Raw genomic sequence first — 14507 nt, 5'->3', positions numbered from 1 at the left:
CAGTCTCCAGAATTGTACACAGGAATCCAAATGAGGTCTTACCAGAGGCAACCTCACCTCCTTTTTCTTGCTGGTCAGTCCTCTCCCCATGCTATTCAACATCTTCCTTGCACATCTTATGCTTACCCAGGATCAGAGAGTACACACATTCTACTATGCAGATAATCTTCTTCTTGAGTATTTGGACTATTTGCACATTGACCTCTCAAAGATCTAATTCTGCTTAAATAAAGTTGCTCACTAGCTATCTATCAATCACTTAATTCTAAACCCTTCTAAGAGTGTCACCATGTGGCTCACAAACGACCTGTCTTCACCTTCAATAGCCCCATTCCTGAATGGAACACTTCTGACATTAGTAGCTATTTAGGGGTCTTTCTTGACCATAACTTGTCTTTTGAAAGCCAAATTGGAGCTCTAGTAAAGAAATGTTTCTGGGCACTGTGACAATTTCGTTCTGTTCAATACTACCTAGATGACTTCTCTAAAACAAAATTATAGCTGCATGACTTAATTACCTTAATATTATTTATGCTGGTCTTCTTCACTATAGAAACACAGAAAAATGAAGGCGGATAAAGACCATATGGCCGTCTGCCCATCCATGCCATCTACTCTCCCTTTCAGACCCTGTGTACTTGTTCCAAGCTTTCTTGAATTCAGAAACAGTTTTTGTCTCCACGACTTCCACCCAGAGGCCATTCCATGAATTCACCACCCTTTCCGTGAAGAAGTATTTCCTCAAGTTACTTCTAAATCTATCCCCTTTCACCTTCATCCTATGCCCCTGCATTCTATAGCTTCCTTTCAACTGAAGGAGAGTCATCTCCTGTGCATTTAAGCTGCCAACTTCTGAACAATTCTTCAAGCTTCACTAAATCCCTCCTAATGTTATCCACACGACCAGGGCTGTCTACCCTATTACAGAGTTTAGTATTACCCATAAAGAGGCAAACTTTACCAGACAGCCCTTCACAGTTAATCACAAAGATGTTTAGGAGCAAGGACTGAACTCTGTGGCACATCACTGCTAACATCATTTTCCTTGGAATGAACTCCATTTATCACTACCCTCTGTCGCCTTCCACTCAACCAGTTTCTAACCTAGTCAGTCACTTTAAGGCCTACACCAAGGGTGCTCAGTTTATTTATCAGTAGCCTATATGGAACTGTGTCAAAGGTTTTGCTAAAACCTAAGTACGTACTTGTAAGCATGTATCAATAAATAACTCTTATGGGAAAAGCTACCCAATGAGTAATTCCCAGGTTCCTTCCGTTGTAAAGAACTGTGATAAAGAAAAGTCACAGCTGATATATATTAGAATTTATTATAAAGATAAGAAAATATAAATGATACACTCTGCAATAAGGCTTAGGTACAAATATAGAGACCTTATGCTGATAAGAAAACTATAGAATGTATTGTCTAACTAAAACACTGTTATCACTGGTTACTAGGTTATACACAATCCTGATTTGTAACTGACTAGGTCATGAAGAAATACACTTAGCAGCACATCTTCCTGACCACAGTTCTGAACTAACTCGCCTTTGCTGAGGTAAGAACCCACTCACTAACCCCAGACTAATCGGAAATAAACCCCTGTAATTCTCACCGAGCTGACTCTTGGGTGGTCTCTCAGATGAGGTTGGCACAGGTTTTCCCCCTTAGACTCAAACTGTCTTCCACAGCGAGTCGGTCTTAGAGAATAGCCCAGGCTCTCTGGAGCAAGCAGGATTACAGTCACTCTGGCCGGTAGAGCTGGACCAACAGGTACTTTCTTCAGATAGAAAGTTCACAAGGTTGTGGACCACTTCAGGTCTCGCTGGTCTTCTCTCCAGCTACCCCATCTTCCAGGCGAAAAACCGACAACAACTGCCAGACCCTTTTCTTACCCTCTCGTTCCCGCTCTTCCAGTCCCCGATTCTCAGGTGACCAGACAGCAACCAATCATGATCTTGTCCAGCTCCTTCCCTGAGCAAGAAACAACCTTTTCTTGACCTTCAAATTGTTACATTGTGATGGGCATTCCTGTCTCTCATCAGGCTTGCTGGCGCCATGGTGTTACTCCCTTTTCCTTATCAGGGAGGTAAAGGGGGGGGGGGGGGGGCAGGTAGCCCACTGCATGTCCTTGAGTTTTTCCAGGCCTGTCAGTGATTTACCACAAGCAGAGAGCTGACACAAACAGAAAGTTGAATTTGCTTGCTCACTGAAATACAGGGTCATAGTTCACAGACTCCATCTGGATATAGTTGTATTCACAGGCTGAGACTAGCAGAGTGAGACTCACAGGGAAATAGCCCTACAGTACCTGACTGTAGTGGTTCTTATTTGTAGCTGGTCTGAACTTTTTAACAGAGACCTCCTGAGAGCGTACATTCAGGTACTATGGGTATGAAAAGTGGCTTTGTGTTTGTTCACAATCAGGCTCATTTTCGAAAGAGATGGATGTCCAAAAAGTGACATAAGTTAGCATTTGGACGTCCATCTCACAAAAAAGTCCAAATCAGTATAATCGAAACCTCATTTTGGATGTCTTTCTCCAAAGTCCGTCAGGACGACGTCCAAATCTCAAGGGGGCGTATCGGGGGTGTGTTCAAGGCGGGACTTAGGCGTTCCTAAGACTTGGACGTCTTTCAGCCATAATGGAAGAAAGTAAAAAAGTCCAGCACTAAAACTTAGACGTTTTCAGCTAGATCTGTTTTTCTTACGAATAAGGCACAAGAAGGTGCCCCAAATGACCAATGACCACTGGAGGGAATCAGAGGTTACCTCCCCTTACTTCCCCAGTAAACACTAACCCCCTCCCACCCCCCAAAAAGTGTGTTGCAGAATATTACTTGCCAGCCTCAGATGTCATACTCAGGTCCATGACAGAAGCATGCAGGTCCATGGAGTACATTAGTAGTAGGTGCACTGCACAGGTGGACCCAGGCCCAAACTCCCACTACCTGTTACACTTGTGGAGGAAACTGCGAGACCTCCAAAACCCACTGTACCCACATATAGATGCCCCCTTCATCTGTAAGGGCTATGGCAGTGGTGTACAGTTGGGAGTAGTTGGTTTTGGGGGGCTCAGCACACAAGGTAAGGGAGCAATGGTGAGATGTGTACCTGAAAGCATTTTATGAAGTCCACTGCAGTGCCCCCTAGGGTGCCCGATTGCTGTCCTGGGATGTCAGGGGGACCAGTCTACCAAAAATGCTGGCTCCTCCTACGTTCCAATGGCTTGACTTTGGACGTTTTACACTTGGACGTTTTTTTTTTTTTTTCAAAACTGGCCTAAAATCAAAGACGTCCATCTTTTTCGAAAATGACCTTCCCGGTTTGGAATTTGGATGTCTTTGTAAAACGTCCAAATTCTGACTTATGACATTTCTTTCGAAAATGCCCCTCAATATGTTTTTCTCTTTTTATGTAATTTTGTTTTTATAATGTTAATGTTATATTGTATGTATAGTATGATATATAATTCATATTTTTTATACATGTTGAGGTGTACCTTTTTAATTATATTTTAGGTATAAGTCTATGCTGAAACGTGGATGCATCAGGTCCTTTTCATTATAAAGTGACTTTTGGGTCTTTTTACAGTCAAGTTACTTTGACCATACTGTTGTGTCTTGCTTCTGATTTCCTCTATGTGTGTGTGTACACATATATATTGGGGTTTCTCAGAAAAAAACCAACATTTACGCCCTAAGAAATTTACTTATGTGTCTACCTGTGTCAAAATAATGAGTATGGAGTTTTCAAGGTTTTACTGGAGAACTGGTATTCACCAACAGATGAAATGTAAGCAATATAGCCAGTGAGCATGAGATTTCATACTGAGGATTTCTTACCTGGTGGGTCTCGGCAGATATAACAGATGTACTGTTCTGGTATGCTGTCTTCTAATACTCCCATACATACACTATGCTGCCAGCAAAGGCACTCTTCACACTGACATCAAAATTATGGAAACAAGATTGACAACTCATGACTTGCAGGCAGATAAAGTTTGCAATTTGTAAAATATGCAATAGCAGTATATAGTTTAATAACAAGATTACATTTTTATGTGTACAACACATACCTGCATCCAGGCCTTAATTTGTGCTGGAATGGGGAGGAACGGCATTCCTGAATTTTTTGCAGCGCTGGAAGTGACATCACCACCCCATTCTCCATTCTTTCCGCCCTCTCCACGGTCTGACTTAACCTCTCCCTGCCTCTAACCGCCCCCCTCCCCCCCCAGTATACCTTTTTAAAGTGGTTTTTGATGCTGGAGGCCAGCAGCAATTTATATGCGGTCTGTGCCAAACTCAGAGCCTTCTCTCTGACACAACTTCCTGTTTTCGCAGAGGTGGGAAGCATCAGAGAGAAGGCTCTGAGGTGGGTGCAAGAAGTGTGTCTGAATCACTGTTCACCGCTGATACCCTCCAGCAGAAAAACACGGGTGAGCTGAGAGGAAAGGGGAGATGCCAGATTGCCAGCTGGGGAAGGAGAAAGAGAAACACTGGTCTATTGAGAGGATGGATGGAGAAACATTGGACCACTGGGGGAAGAGAAGAAGAAACACTGGACCAGTGGAGGGGAAAGGGAGAAATGCTGGACCAGTGGTAGGAGGGGGGAGAAAGGGGACAAATGCTTGACCAGTGGTGGGAGGGGGGAGAAAGAGGACAAATGTTGAACCAGTGGGGGAGGGGGAGAGAGAGAGAGAGAGAGGAGAAATGCTAGGCCATGTGGGGGGAGAAAAGAAATGCTGGAGAGGGAGATGAGTGGAACGTGGGAGATGAGAGACAGCGGGATTCTAGAAATGAAAGTGAGGAAAAGTGAAGTTGCTGAAAATGGAAGGAAAATATGAAAGAGGGGGAATGAGTAAGGGATAGAGAAGAGGATGCTGATTATTTGGGGGGGGGGGGGGGAGGAGAGAGAGAGAATGAATATGTACTGTTGGGAACCAAAGGGGAGAATCTGCTCTGTTGGGAGGGAAGCGAGGAAAGAGGACACAGGGAATGCTAGACTGAAAATGTGTGTGTATGGGGGGGGGGGGGGGGGGGGAGGGAGAGAGTTATGGAAAATGTTTGGCTACAAGTTTGGTGAGTGGACAGAGAGGGAAGAGGTTGGGCTATAACAGTGGGGTGGAGGAGATGAGAGGGAGACAAGATGCTGGGCAGTGGAAAGGAGAAAGACAGATGCTGAGCTACAAAAATGGAGGCAGGGGAGATTCTGAACATGAAGGAACAATGTGGGTGAAGCTATGGGGATTTATCAAGATGAGGAAAGTGAGTACAGATTTAAAACGTGGTAATTGGGAATGCGTTAGCAAAGGGAACCGGAAACTGGGGAAGGAGTGAAAGTAGAAATGGAAGAGCTAGGGACTGAGAAATGGAGAGGGAAATATGATAAGTAGGTGAAAAATAAAAAGGAGGTGGAGAACTGGAAAGTGAGAAAGAGGGTGAAATTTGAGCAAAGTCAGAAAAGAAAGGGAGGAAATCTAAAAGGGAATGATCAATATGTAGACAGATGTGAGGGAACAGAAAACAGACAGACAGGAAAGCTAAGAGAAACTCGCTGGGACCAACATGCCTGGAAAAATAAAAAGCTCAGACAACAAAGGCAGAAAAAAAATTTTCTATTATGCATTCATGAACTGGAATGTGCTAGTTTTGGGAAAAGTTCATTGTGGATGTCTTTGTATTGTGTTCAATAAAAGAGTAAATGAATTCGTTTTTCACTAGTTCAATTTTGGAAACGTTCATTGTGGATGTCTTTGTATTGTGTTCAACAAAAGAGTAAATGAATTCGTTTTTCACTAGTTCAAATTTTTATTTTCATATTTCTATTTCTGATTTGTGTTCTATATTTGGTGAGGACCTAACTGTGGAGAAGTGCCAGTCATTCAAAATGATTGGGAGTGCCAGACAATACAAATAACCCCTGCCTGGCCACAATGAAGGAACTTCCTCAATACTGGAGTTACTCAGACCCCACCTGGATCCAAACAGCTGGCTCCTATGCACTTATGTTTTGGCTGTGACCAAGCTGTGCTATTCGGTTTGCATGTAGTTTGTATGGAGAGCTGAAGCAGTCCCACTTGTTCTGTTTGACCAGTAATAAGTGTAATGGTATTCTAGGGAGTGGTGTAATACCTGTACTGCTGGCTACTCAAAGGTAGGGTTCATGCTGTTTGAATCATAGTATTTCGTGCTACCGATGTGTGGCAGGTTTGCTATATGAATGCCGAGTTGGGATTTTTTTTCAGGTTTTGAATTCCACAGTGTGCCTGGCAGTGAAGAGATTTATATTGCGACTGCTCAGATGACAGGAGCTATCGGAACATTTTTTATATAGTGTCTTACAAAGAGAAATGTTCTACCTGTTGGGGGGCAGCTGAATGTTTCTGGATTCAAAGCATATTTACACTTAGCTGATAAGAGAAAAATTTGTTATATTAATATTTCTTATTGTTTTTCATTTTTCATGTATGTGTGTATATATATTTTATTTTTTATTTATTTTTGTTACATTTGTACCCCGTGCTTTCCCACTCATGGCAGACTCAATGCGGCTTACATATTGTATACAGGTACTTATTTGTACCTGGGGCAATGGAGGGTTAAGTGACTTGCCCAGAGTTACAAGGAGCTGCCTGTGCCTGAAGTGGGAATCGAACTCAGCTGGGAATAATACTTTTTTATTTTTTATATTTGTTATATTTTAAATAAGATTGGCCAGTATGGAATTTTTGTTTTCAATATTATTTGTAAAACAGAAAAAGTTATTAAACGTATTAATAGATACTCTCTGAAACACTATACAAATCAGATGCATGGGACAGGCAACTATGCCTGACATCAGACTTCCATAAATCTTTAGAAAGGTACAAAAGCCTTTGATTCCTGTACTTCTGTAGTTCTACTGCTCCCATGGAATAGCGTTGGTTGGGCAAGAAAGACCCAGGAAGCAAAAGATGGGAGGGTTGCGTGTCTGGTCTTCAGACAACACCTGCAACAGATACTGTAAGGAACTTTTCTATGAAGATGAGCAGTTCATCAAAATCTGATGTACAGATCTCCCTAACTATGGCTCATCTCCAGCAAAAAGAGGGCACATACACCATCACATGGGAAATACTTTTTGCTGGGAATAATACTTTTCTACTTTCAAATTAGAATTATAAAAACAGAAGACAATCAAAATTATAAAATGGGTCCTTAGAGGGATCGAGATTGACTCTGACAAAAGGCCAATTCAGATAAGACAGCCTGAACTTGTTATCCCATTGGGGGGGGGGGGGGGGGGGGGGATTCTGTAACAATGTGCCTATATATAGATGTTCAGAAGGCACCTAATTGGTGCATAGCCTATAAAGGAAAGTAGGTGACTACTTTCCTTCATAGAATACTGGTAATAAAAAAAAGAATAAAACAAAATAAAGAAAAAAAATAAGATGATACCTTTTTATTGGACTAACTTAATATATGTTTTGATTAGCTTTCGAAGGCAATACCTTCTTCAGATCTTGTGGGTACTCTCTCCTGTTCTTGTCCCTCATTCTTTTCTCTTTGGTTTGAGGATTTACCTTTCCGGTAATATATTGTGCTTCTTTTCTGTTTCTAACTGATCTTGTAAACCACTTTGGTCTGCAAGTCAGTTAACAGTGTTATATGAAGAATAAATAGCTAATATTTCTGATATGACGGTGGTATTGCCTTCACAAGCTAATCAAAAATGTATTGTTAATCCAATAAAAATGTATCATCTTCTTTTCTTTGTTTTATTTCTAATTCTTACCTTTAAAAGTGGACTACCATGGCTACCACACCACTCTATCCAAGACAGAATACTGGTGTTACAGGTATCTACAAATATATGCTTAGGTATGAGTGCTTATGCCAGCCATAGAGCTTATAATTTGTGCCTAGTTTCGGGAAGACACATGTAATTTATAGTATTCTGTCAAGTTATGTGCATACATGTGTGTCCCACCTTCGCTCTAGCCATATGATGCCCATGCATATGCCCACCTTCAAATTATGCACTATGAAATGTGCGTAGTTACAGAATAGCGCTTAGGTGCAATTTTGGCATACACAAATGTATATGCTACTGTTCAAAATATTTATGCACAAATGTTAGCACCTGTTTTACAGAATTACCCCATTGATACTTGCTGCAAACTATTAGGTTCAGAAGCACACACAGCCCTCATCTTGGCTCAAGTAGGGGGGACTGGAATTACTTCTGACTCTTCAGTCTGTCCTCTAACCAAGAAGTCAAAGAGGTTGAAGGTCTTTTCAGCATGGTTTGGGCACCAATGGTCACTGTAGCTCAGTGGTCCTTAATTTGATAAGCCAGACTTTGGTTTACCAGCAAGGAAGTCAAAAAGGCAGCCTGAAGAGAACATGCATTTGGGCAGATAAGCTCGTTGGTAACAACTGCATGAGAACAGGAGGGCAGACTGGCTGAATAGGGACGTTAGAAAGAAAAATGCAAACAAAAAGGGCCAGACAGCTAACTGGGGGAACAAAACAAGACTTTTTTGTAAGCCAAGCCAGAAGAAAAGGAGGATATTGCTCTAAACAAATATGTTCAACAGTACCATCAAACAAAAATGAAATGAAGGTGCTGCTTGGGAAATATCGTGTATGACAAGCAAAACATTCAGAGAGCTGTGCAAGAATGTATTTGTTTGATGCTGGACAAGGTTATTAACATTTGTTGAACTGCTTCTATTCAGAGAAAGGAACTGAAAGTCCTGTAATGTTTTTCCGTTAAAGAATCCTAGCCGTTCTAATAATGTATTCGTAGATTCAGAAATTAGAAAAAAAAAACAGAAAGTGAATGCAAATGATGACCAATTTTCAATACATTATCAAAAAAAGACCTGTCTACTACCTGAATCATAAATCCATTTTCTTCATCCATTTCACAAACACATCTGACAATTTCGTTTATGGCATCTTCTTCATCCTGAGACTCTTCAAAATTGGCTGAATCAAAGTCTTGATTGTACTCATCACTGCTTAGCAGCAAACTCTCAGTAGAGGAATCCTCCAGGAGCTCCATGTCTGAGAGGTCTAGTAAATAACATTTGGAAACCATAAATCTCCAAAACACTTCTACAACAAGGAGCAACAGCTTTCTCCCTTCAACAGTATAAACTAATTCCTGTGTTATCGACTAATGCTGTTCACCATTTTATTCATGTTAAATCTCATTTTATTTATTCAACATTTATATGGTACCTTAATCTGTACAATAATTGATGAATAGTGAACAAAAAAGATAAAGACACTAGAAAAACATACATAAAAATTAGATTATAATTGTTTTGGAAATTAATTTTGAAGTTTTTAAGGGTTGAAGGTATAACCAGAGTGAAGGGTAGAGTGGAAGAATGTGAGAATACAGCATAACAGAGCAGTAAGGCTGGAAAGGAAGAAAATGGTAGACCATGGATCACTGGAAGAGGTGGTGATTTTAGAGTCCAATATAAATGCACGAAAGTTATCAATTTGCCAACTGTTTGTCCATTTGTATACACTACTTATCAGCCTTTTTAAAATCAGCAGTCTTGTACATACATAGAGGGGCATAATCGAAAGGGATGCCTAAGTTTTCCTGGGGACGTCCTCGTGAAGGGGCAGGGAAACCCGTATTATCGAAACAAGGTAGGCGTTCTTCTTTCGTTTCGGTAATACGGTCGGGGACGCCCAAATCTTGAAATTTAAGTTGACCTTAGAGATGGTCGTCCTTAGACTTGGTCGTTTCTGATTTTCGGCGATAATGGAAACCGAGGATACCCATCTCAGAAACGACCAAATTCAAGCCATTTGGTTGTGGGAGGAGCCAGCATTCGTAGTGCACTGGTCCCTCTGACATGCCAGGACATCAACCGGGCACCCTAGGGGGCACTGCAGTGGACTTCAAAAATTGCTCCCAAGTGCATAGCTCCCTTACCTTGTGTGCTGAGCCCCCCAAAACCCACTACCACAACTGTACACTAGTACCATATTCCTTAGGGGTGAAGGGGGGCACCCCTTGTGGGTACAGTGGGTTTTGAAGGGCTCACATTTACCACCACAAGTGTAACAGGCAGATGAGGGGTGGGCCTGGGTCCGCCTGCCTGAAGTGACCTGCGCCCACTAAAACTGCTCCAGGGACCTGCATACTGCTGCGAGGGACCTGAGTTTGACATTCGAGGCTGGCACAAAATATTTTTAAAGTTGTTGTTTTTTCAGGATGGGAGGGGGTTAGTGACCACTGGGGGAGTAAGGGGAGGTCATTCCCGATTCCCTCTGGTAGTAATCTGGTCAGTTCGGGCACCTTTTTGAGGCTTGGTCGTAAGAAAAAAGGGACCAAGTCGGCCAAATGCTCGTCAGAGACGCCCTTCTTTTTTCCATTATGGGTCGAGGGCGCCCATGTGTTAGGCACGTCCAAGTCCTGCCTTCGCTACGCTTCTGACATGCCCCCGGGAACTTTGGTCATCCCCACGACGGAAAGCAGTTGGGGACGCCCAAAATCGGCTTTTGATTACGCTGATTTGGGCGACCCTGGGAGGACGCCCATCTCCCGATTTGTGTCGAAAGATGAGCGTCCTTCTCTTTTGAAAATAAGCCTGATAATGTCCAGTGTAATCAAGAGAGGCAAAATCTGTGCACATATCAATATGGTGTCCAAGAAAGCAGCAGATAATCACCAAGCTGATAAAAAGTTAAAAGCTTTATAAAAATAATCCGTGGTCTAGTTCTCAAACCTCCAGTCGTATCTTTGGGCACTGTTTTTGGATTGCTTTTATTTTTCTCTTTTTGGTTTAAATGAATGTTTTTGATTTTGTTATGAAGTAGAGCTGTACCGAATACCATATTTTACTATTCGGTCAAAGACGAATAATGAAAAATATTATTTGGCCAAATATCAAATAATGGGCATTGAGATTTAATCGTGAAATCAGAGATCAAGTGTTAATTTTAGTAGGCTTCAGAACAGTAAAGCCCCGGATTATTCAAATTTGAATTTAAATCACTATTCAGCCGAATATGAATAAAGTATTCGAGGCTGAATTGAATACGAATATTTAGTACAGTCTATTTTCCATGTCCAGATGTTATTTTATGATTCAATCTTCCCAATCTAGGCTTTTATTGCCAAACAATGTTGCACTGCTGAGGTATACAAGTTGTACTCAACTTGTGGGACTTGTACCATTGGGTAATTTTGAAATAAAGCCTTTTAACTATTTGCCTATTTGGGTTTTATCTACTGCTCAACTATTTGTTTTTTTTATCTACTGCTTTCTTGGACACCACTGCATATATAACAAGTTCGGAGTTTGTAAAACTAGTATTGATGTTTTTTTCTTCTACAGATCTTAAATTAAAATACTAAGCAGATATTCAAGTACAAACCCCTCATGGATACTAACCAGAATGCGCCTTTAATTATGGCATGCTGACGCCTACCCTTTAAGCCACTCTTGTACCTACTCACAAAACTAAGACCTAATTAGTAGCAACATTCCATGCTACCAATCCCGGGGCAAGCAGTGGCTTCCCCCATGTCTATCTCAAAAACAGACTATGGATTTTTCCTACAGGAACTTATTCAAACCATTTTTTAAACCCAGATACGTTAACTGCTGTTACTATACCCTCCAGCAATGAGTTCCAGAGCTTAACAATTCTTTGAATGAAAATTTTTTTTTCTATTTGTTTTAAAAGTATTTCCATGTAATTTCATTGAGTGTCCCCTGGTCTTTATACTTTTTGAAAGAGTGAAAAATTGATTCACTATCTGTTCTACACCACTCAGGATTTTGTAGACCTCAATCATATCCTCCCCTCAGCCATCTCTTTTCCAAGCTGAAGAGCCCTAACTTCTTCACCCTTTCCTTATATGAGATGCATTCCATCCACCCCCTTTATCATTTTGGTTGCTCTTCTTTGAACCTTTTCTAATTCCACTATATCTTTTTTGAGATATGGTGACCAGAATTGAACCCAGTATTCAAGGTGAGGTCACGCCATGGAGCGATACAGAGGCATTATAATATTCTTGGTCTTATTTACCATTTCTTTCCTAATAATTCCTAGCATCCTGTTTACTTTTTTGGCTGCCGACACACACACTGGCCACCTTCCAATGCTTTCTCTAAAATTAACATTAGACTAGATGTTTTATAGTTGCTTCACTCTGATCTGAATCCATTTTTAAGCATTGCTTTGCAATTCCTCGGGAATATGACTCCTGTTACTTGATTCCTGAAACTTTACACACAGTATTGATAACTTTGAACTGTCCACAGGAGTTGTATACTAAGGTGACATTTTTAACCCAGAGAGAAACTAACAAATCCCTAGATAATAACTTGACTGCTGAAGATTTTATTCAATTTTTTCACAAAGAAAATTCAGGATATTGAAGAGTGATTTTTTGCCTGCTCTTTCTAAACTCAGTTACATGCCAACACTCACTGGGATAGCTTTGAAATGAAATCCATTCTTAATTCTGTAAAGTCATCATGGTCTGCATCAGATCTCTGTTCTTCAATGGCATTTAGGATGTTGAAAGAAGGAACAGCCTCTCTTTTGTGATCTAGTAAATGTCTCTATTGTAACAACTGTTTGCCATCATTATGAAAGCAGGCTAGTGCCTATCCAGTTCTCAAAATGGAAGTCAGAACAACCACCAACAGGTCAGGGTAAAGAAACCCCCACGTGCATATAAACAGTCAAAGCCAAGAAGTAGGAGTGGACCAAAAAATCTCGACAGCCAAGGTTGATTGAAGTGACTTTAATGGCACCAAATATAAATGTGACCTAACACGGGACTGTGTTTCGTTGGTTCTACCATCTTCCTCAGGGGTCAAACACTACATGCAAAATAAATACATAAATCAATGTTAAAAACAATAAAAACACATGAATAACAATGACAACCATAGTAATGATAATAATTGTAACAATAAAAATATTAATAACAAACCAAATATAAAAATGTAAGCTGAGATGGAAAATACGAATCAATATGAGGACGAAAATGTAATAAAAATTAGAAATACACATAAATAGTGGTGATAATAAATAATAACAACAAAACTGACCTTCTAGGAAGTAGCTCAATGATAGGGTGCATCAATAAAACAGAATTGGAAATAGTATCTGGGGAAAAAGGGGGCAACACATTGCGCAATCACAAAAAGGAAGAACACTCGAACACAAAGATCTAGTCATAATATATAAAAAAAGATATATGTATAATACTCAAAGGTTGGTAAAGTGATTAAGAATAAATATGGCATAAAAAGGGAATTGAATAAAATCAAAATTAAAAAAAAATTATATATAACAGTATATTTGATTATAAAACATAAATGTCATGTAGTAAACTTGTAAATTGTTAAATGAGTAGGTAGTATATAACATATCTGATATTGTATAAGACATTTTTATATTTTTATTTTATTGTTACAATTATTATCATTACTATGGTTGTCATTGTTATTAGTCACATGTTTTTATTTTTTTTAACATTGATTTATGTATTTATTTTGCATGTACTGTTTGACCCCTAAGGACGATGGTAGAACCAATGAAACACAGTCCCGTGTTAGGTCACATTTATATTTGGTGCCAATCAAGTCACTTCAATCAACCTTGGCTGTTGAGATTTTTTGGTCCACTCCTACTTCTTGGCTTTGACTCCCAGAATGGAAGTGCCTTATTTCTCTCTACCTTTGTTTTGGCAAGTCACTGAGAGAGTAGTTCTTTCTTTTTCAATTAATCCATTCAACTGGGAAAGTCTGTTAGATCCTGTCCAATTACGTTTTGTCAGGCTCATAGAAAAGAAACCCTCTTCTTTTTCTATTTGGCAAGGGTTTACTATGGATTAGCACTTAGCCCCATTCTTATAAATACTTCTATAGCCTTTGACACAGCACAGCAAAGCATACCATTCTTTTTAGACTCTATAAGCTGCTGGAATTTCAGGTGGTATATGGAAGAGGTTTTCTATTTATATTTCTCATAAATGCTGATAAGTGCAGATAAGGGATGCCTCATCCTTGCTAATGGTAAGAAGTGCTATAGGGAAAAGCCTCACCTGCAGCACTATAGCATTTATTTGGTCCCACATAAGAAAATATACTAGACATCCTTCAGCTCTTTTAAATTCCTAGTGCAACCCTTATAATTATTATTGTTAAAGTATCTAGATTAAATGGTTATATCAACTTCAAGGAAATCCATGTGAACACCACCATCCATGACCTAAAAGATTGTAACCCTGATTTTTCCTGCAGAAGACTGTGTTTTGACTCTTTTCTTTGCAGATGAGCCTTTGTGGTGATACTTTATGGATTGGCGCTTTGTTTCTTCTCCAGAAGAAATTGTAGAGTCATGTGAAAGGAGGTAATGTCCTATTGTGGATTAAAAACTGTTTAAAAGATAGAAAATAAAGAGTAGGGTTAAATGGTCAGTATTTTCAATGGAGAAGGGTAGATAGTGGGGTTCCCCAG

General features: G+C 40.1%; 1 protein-coding gene across 3 annotated transcripts in view; it reads right to left on the bottom strand.

The window, feature by feature from the left end:
* The window catches only part of PHF20L1 (PHD finger protein 20 like 1), a 312587-nt gene that overhangs the window by 18317 nt on the left and 279763 nt on the right, over positions 1–14507 (bottom strand). For all 3 annotated transcript variants that reach the window (XM_030219345.1, XM_030219361.1, XM_030219352.1), the window contains exons 17-18: positions 8888–9069; positions 3847–3946 (exon numbers count right to left, since the gene is read on the bottom strand). In XM_030219345.1, coding sequence (XP_030075205.1) covers positions 3847–3946; positions 8888–9069 — 282 coding nt within the window. The remainder of the gene's footprint in view (positions 1–3846; positions 3947–8887; positions 9070–14507) is intronic.

Source organism: Microcaecilia unicolor, chromosome 1 (genome assembly GCF_901765095.1).
Source record: "Microcaecilia unicolor chromosome 1, aMicUni1.1, whole genome shotgun sequence".
NCBI lineage: Eukaryota > Metazoa > Chordata > Amphibia > Gymnophiona > Siphonopidae > Microcaecilia > Microcaecilia unicolor.
The sequence above is the reverse complement of the archived record's forward strand: the minus strand, read 5'-3'. Positions and strand labels throughout refer to the sequence as shown.